The sequence below is a fragment of the Somniosus microcephalus genome, chromosome 1 (genome assembly GCF_052327205.1).
Source record: "Somniosus microcephalus isolate GS21.2 chromosome 1, FLI_Smic_1.0, whole genome shotgun sequence".
Taxonomy (NCBI): domain Eukaryota; kingdom Metazoa; phylum Chordata; class Chondrichthyes; order Squaliformes; family Somniosidae; genus Somniosus; species Somniosus microcephalus.
The window spans coordinates 168,076,821-168,082,820 of NC_140987.1; the positions used below are offsets into that span (position 1 = coordinate 168,076,821).

General features: G+C 37.9%; 1 protein-coding gene across 3 annotated transcripts in view; it reads right to left on the reverse strand.

Annotated features, from left to right (window-relative positions):
• Positions 1 to 6,000, reverse strand: part of dcp2 (decapping mRNA 2) — a 53,481-nt gene that overhangs the window by 41,034 nt on the left and 6,447 nt on the right. For 2 of the 3 annotated variants that reach the window (XM_085987142.1, XM_085987138.1), the window contains exons 2-4: positions 4,885 to 5,036; positions 4,102 to 4,229; positions 2,349 to 2,447 (exon numbers count right to left, since the gene is read on the reverse strand). In XM_085987142.1, coding sequence (XP_085843268.1) covers positions 2,349 to 2,447; positions 4,102 to 4,229; positions 4,885 to 5,036 — 379 coding nt within the window. Of the gene's footprint in view, positions 1 to 2,348; positions 2,448 to 4,101; positions 4,230 to 4,761; positions 4,822 to 4,884; positions 5,037 to 6,000 lie in introns of all 3 variants that reach the window. The other variant, XM_085987146.1, reaches the window with a different exon arrangement.

Below are 6,000 nucleotides of genomic sequence, written 5' to 3' on the forward strand. Positions count from 1 at the left end.
CCAATGCAATCACATCCCTGCTATAGTGTGGCGACCAGAACTGCACACAGTATTCCAGCGGTGGCCTAACTAGCATTTTGTACAGCTCCATCATAACCTCCCTGCTCTCGTATTCTATGCCTCAGCTAATGAAGGCAAGTATCCCATATGCCTTTTAAACCACCTTATTGACCTGTCCTGCCGCCTTCCATGATCTATGTACATGCACACCAAGGTCCCTCTGATCCTCTGTCCTTCTATATCCCTTTGCAGGCTCTTGGTGTCCTCTGCACAGATTACTTTCACACCTAGTTTGTATCATCAGCAAACTTGGATCCATTACACTCGGTCCCTTCAACTAAGTCATTAATGTAAATTGTAAATAGCCGAGGCCCAAGCACTGATCATTTGCGGCACCCCACTAGTTACAGCCTGCCAACCCGAGAATGACCCATTTAACCCTACTCTGTTTTCTGTCCGTTAACCAATCCTCTATCTATTCTAATATCTTACTCCCAACCCCATGAGCCCTTATCTTGCATAACAATCTTTTATGTGGCATCTTATCGAATGTCTTTCGGAAATCTAAATATATTACATCCACTGGTTCCCCTTTATCTACCCTGCTAGTGACATCCACAAAAAATTCTAATTAATTTGTCAAACACTATTTCCCTTTCATAAAACCATGTTGATTCTACCTACCTAAATGCCCTGTTACCACTTCCTTAATAATGGATTCCAGCATTTTCCCCGACAACTGATGTCAGGCTAACTGGCCTGTAGTTCCCGGTTTTCTCTCTCCCTCCTTTCTTGAATAGCAGGGTTACATTTGCTACCTTCCAATCCGCTGGGACCGTTCTAGAATCTCGGGAATTTTGGAAGATCACAACCAATGCATTCACTATCTTTGCAGCCACCTCTTTTAGAACCCTAGGATGTAGACTATCAGATCCAGGGGATTTGTCAGCTTTTAGTCCCATTAGTTTCTCAAGTACTTTTTCTCTACAGATCTTAATTACTTTAAGTTCCTCACTCTCATTAGCCCCTTGGTTCCCCACTATTTTTGGTATGCTTTTTGTATCTTCTACTGAAGACAGATACAAAATGTGTGTTTAAAATCTCTGCTATTTCCTTATTCCCCATTATAAATTCTCCTGTCTCAGCCTCTAAGGGACCAATGCTTATTTTTGCTACTCTCTTCCTTTTTACATACTTGTAGAAGCTCTTACAATCTGTTTTTATATTGCTTGCTAGTTTACTCTCATTCTATTTTCTCCCTTATCAATTTTTTGGTCATCCTTGCTGGTTTTTTAAAGTTCTCTCAATCCTCAGGCTTACTACTATTCTTCACAACATTATAAGCCTCTTTTAATCTAATGCTATCCTTAACTTCTTTAGTTAGCCACAGATGGATCACTTTCCTGTGGAGTTTTTATTTCTCAATGGAATTTTGGAATATGTCTTTAAATGTTTGCCACTACTTATCTATTGTCATATACCTTTTAATCTAATTTCCCAATCTACCTTAGCCAACGCACCCCTCTTACCTATGTAATTGGCTTTATTTAAGTTTAAGACTCTAGTTTCAGACATAAGTATTTCACTCTCAAACCTAATGTGAAATTCTATCATATTATGATTACTCTTCCCCAGAGAATCCTTTCCTATGCGATTACTAATTAATCCTGTCTCATTACACAAAACAAGATCTAAAATAGCTTGTTTCCTGATTGGTTCCACGACACATTGTTCTAGGAAACTGTCCGAATGCATTCCATGAACTCGTCCTCCAGACTACCCTTGCCAATTTGATCTGCCCAGTCTATATGATGGTTAAAGTCCCCCACAATTATTGCATTACCTTTGTTACAAGCTCCTATTATTTGTTGATTAATACTCTGCCCAACGGTATAGCTACTGTTAGGGAGCCTATATACTCCCACCAGTGTTTTCTGCCCCTTGTTATTTCTTATCTCCACCCATACTGATTCTACTTCTGATCTTCCAAGTCAAGATTCTTTCTCACAATTGTCCTTCTGTCATTCTTTATCATCAGGGTTAACTGCCCCCTCCTTTTCCATTCTGCCTGTCTTTTCAAAGCATCAGTAATGTAGTAAACTGAATTATTTCTGGATCCTGCTTGGAATATTTAATAGGTAGTGTACAATACACATATTCTGAGACAGGATAGAGTGAGTTAAGACAGCGTTACACGTTAGATTCTGTGTTAGCTATTAGCACTTGAATGAAAACCTGTCTGAACTCACTTTAGAAACATTGAAATAACTATGCCACAAATTTTTTTTTAAAGACTACTGAGGAGAAATACAAAAGGATTTTCTTTTTAAACACACATCATATCTTACCTCTCTCACTGCACAGTCATGTGGGGCCTCCTCTTTGTTCACTTTGCCCTTTGGAAACCCCCATCCAGACTTTGCCAAATAACCCTGAACAAGAAGTACCTATATAAATAGGAATAGGAACAAAATTTAAGTTGCTCTGTTTGCATGGATTTTAACTTTTTAAATACGATTTAACTTTTATTCACACTGGGAAAGGGAGGGGGTCAACATCCCTCAGATTTTTGAACTCTCTACAGCTCCATGTTTACATTTTCACTGAGCCAAACTAACTTTTTCAGAATGTTCATCAAAAGGACCTAATGTGGATGAGGTGGGTTATGCAGTCAATTCTACTTATGTGGGAGTTCTTATTTTTATCCTCCTGAAATTGATTCCAATGTCACAGCAAAGCACATTCCTATAAGCAAACTATAAATCTACAGCAGGAAATACTGACCAAAAACTTAATTAAGGAATTGCAATTTCAGCTCCCATTTGCCTCATTTCATAGAGGAGTCCTGCAAATAATTGTTTTTAATTAAATATAAAAGCATGATCTATAGTCAAGTACGTATTCATAGATATCTTCTCCTTTGGTATCGAGATTGAAGTGCTTTATTTTGTCAAGATAACATTTTTCCCTATTTGTCATACTGTAAGATCCTACTGTGGTTTTGTTAAAAATGTACCTACATAAAATTTGAACTCTTATTATTTCATAGTGTGATGTCATGCACAGTAAACCTCTCCATATCGTCACTAATAACCAGATCAAAGTGTACTTTTCATACCAATTGACTGTGTAATGGGTTTATTTTTTCTTTTAATTGTAAACAACAATATGAAGAGTGTACATCCAGTATCTGAAATCTTATTTTGTATAAATTCAAGTTTTACCACACAGTACTGAATACAAAAAATAGTTCTTGAACAGATTTAGTATACCAAGTTGCATGTATTTTCTACTTCACAGAACACACGCTCCTTCATAACCTCATATTTCGCACCACCTTTCTTGGCATCCACAGGATTGACTCCTTCAGCAACAGCACTACAGATGCAGGTCACCATTTGGCAGCTTGCTCATTTTTCCATTAGTCAGCTTACTCATTTACCCATTAGTCATGCGTAAGCTCAAGAGTGACTATCTGACTGTGACAGGTATCACAGCCAATCCAGATCCTGTCCTCACCTAACCAGAATATGTGCTTCTAACAAGGAAAACTGTATAGCGACCAAGAGCAGGATTTTCCCCTTCCAAACTCATGCATGCTGAGGCCAACTGTAGTCCCCATTAGAATCATATAATTTTACAGCACAGGAGGCTACTTGGCCCATCATGCCTGTGCCAAATCTCTGCAAAAGCAATCCATTTAGTCCCTTTCAAGTTTTCTCCCCCCCCTCCCCAATATTTACTAACTTTATTTTTAAAAGCTATTATTAATTCTGCTTTGACCACTGTTTCTGGTAGGGCATTCCATGTCCTAACAACTCTCCATCCCAAAAAAAATCTCTGAAAATCTTAGTTTTTTTGATCATCTTAAATTTATACCTTCTAGTAAGTGACTCACTGGCCATTGGATATAGCTTTCCCATATTAGTCTTTTAACATTATCTGGCATCCTACCATAAACAACTCGGCAAGACCCGACACATTTATTTTCTTAACATGAACCTTGGCTTTTGCATAGATGTAAACTTCTTTCTCGTTTCCCATACATGAAATTGTATGGAACCTCTAGTACTGTAGCAGTCATTCTAAGTTATTACTTACATTTTCCAGTGTTTCATCTAATATAATTGCACCATATGTTGGGACTCCCATCTTGTACTCCTTCCATTCATCTAAAATCTTTTCCACATCATCCCCTTTCCGAAGTAAAAATGAACAGTGACTGAAGAGTGCAACAGCAGTTAAGGAATAAACAACAACAGTTTGGTTAAATAAAAACAGAAAATGCTGGAAATACTCAGCAGGTCAGGCAGCATCTGTGGAGAGAGAAACAGAGTTAACGTTTCAGGTCGATGACCGCTTGTCAGAACTGGTTACATTACTTTCAGCCAGAGAGATTTTCATCCCATCTGAGCCGGATTTGAATCCAGATGGTGCAAGACTCCAAAAGGTGTCAACAGTAAGAGGGAAGATCAGGTAAATCAAGTACTGATCAGGAGATTCTCAGCTTGGGTTTTAAAAGCCTGATTGGAAAGGGAAATAAATATTGGAGCAAGGGGGGGGGGTTGTGGAGAAGGGGGATTTCCACACTTTTGAAGTCCCAGGAAAGAATGAATCGAGAGCAACAGAAAATGAGAGAAGAGTCTCAATTTTAAACAGATGCAGGGAGGAGGAAGAGTAGATAAAGCAACTTATTTGAAGCTTAGGAGGAACAAGACGGGGAAATGCAAAGAAGCAATCATACTAGTGTCAAAAACTAACCTGCTATTTCCAAAGGCTGCAATATATTGCTACACATCTAGTGATCAGTTCACGACATTTCTGCAATGAAAAATATTTTGCAGGTGTTAACAAAATCTACCTCGTATGTAGTCAAAAGGATATCAGATTTGGCAAAATCTCTTATCCCACACTGAGGCAATCCTGGTGTGTTCTGCAAGTAGAAGTCCAAGTAAAACCAATGGGCCAGCTCAATCTGAAAGCACACTCTGATCGCATTGTCCCTTTCTTCACTTGGAATATGCAGAATGAATCGGCTGTTCAACAGATAAGCCACATAGTTACAATATTCAACTGTCAGTGTTACTGCCATTTATAAAATGATTCAGAATCTCGAGATGTATATCCGACCATACTGCTGTACAATGTGTTACAATAAATACACTGAACAGCTTGAAGTGTTGGCTTGCACATTGTAAATAAAATAAATAAAATCAGGACAAGTTCTAAAGATCACACAAAATATAGCATTGAAACTGAGCAGATTTCAGACAGATCTTGTTGTATTTAATCCCTTCACTACAACCTTCTCATTCCCAAAGGGTTGTACAGTACTAGCAAAATATCAAAGGCTCCAAAGGAGAGACCACCACAAGCTTGGTACAAATTGCAATACAGCAGGCTCCAAGACCCTAATTAATATCAGCCCCATTTTGCTTATAGCTTAGTGAATAATTAGCTAAAATACACATGTTTCATCTAATATAGAAGCACACAAACATCCCCAACTTCCCCCTCAAAAAAAAGCACCTCAAAGGTTGGCTTTATGACGAATACATTTAAATGAAGCATATCTGTTTAAATTAGGCATCATTTTATGCAAAAAGTATGGAGAAAATGCTCGTGAAAAAGTGAGTGTAAATCACTTAATGTTTCATGAAAGACATCCTAAAAAATATTCAGGAAAATCATGCGAGAATAAGACCATCCATCTGAAAACCTAACATCCCTGAAACTGACAAAATGAGATCCATTTGTTAACAGGTAGCAGCTAAAACAGGTTCTGACATTTATGAATGACAGAAGGAGACCCTATTTCATATAACATTTCTCAGCAATATTTTCCTCATGTTAACATTTTAGATAGACCAATTATTGCAAATTTAAAATAGATTATTAGCCGCCTTCTAAAAATAATTATTTCATCTTTGTAGAAGAATTGAGGCAATAAACAAATCTGTCCAAAGGTAGCTATGGGTTTCATAGGGAGCCAGGTGGTTC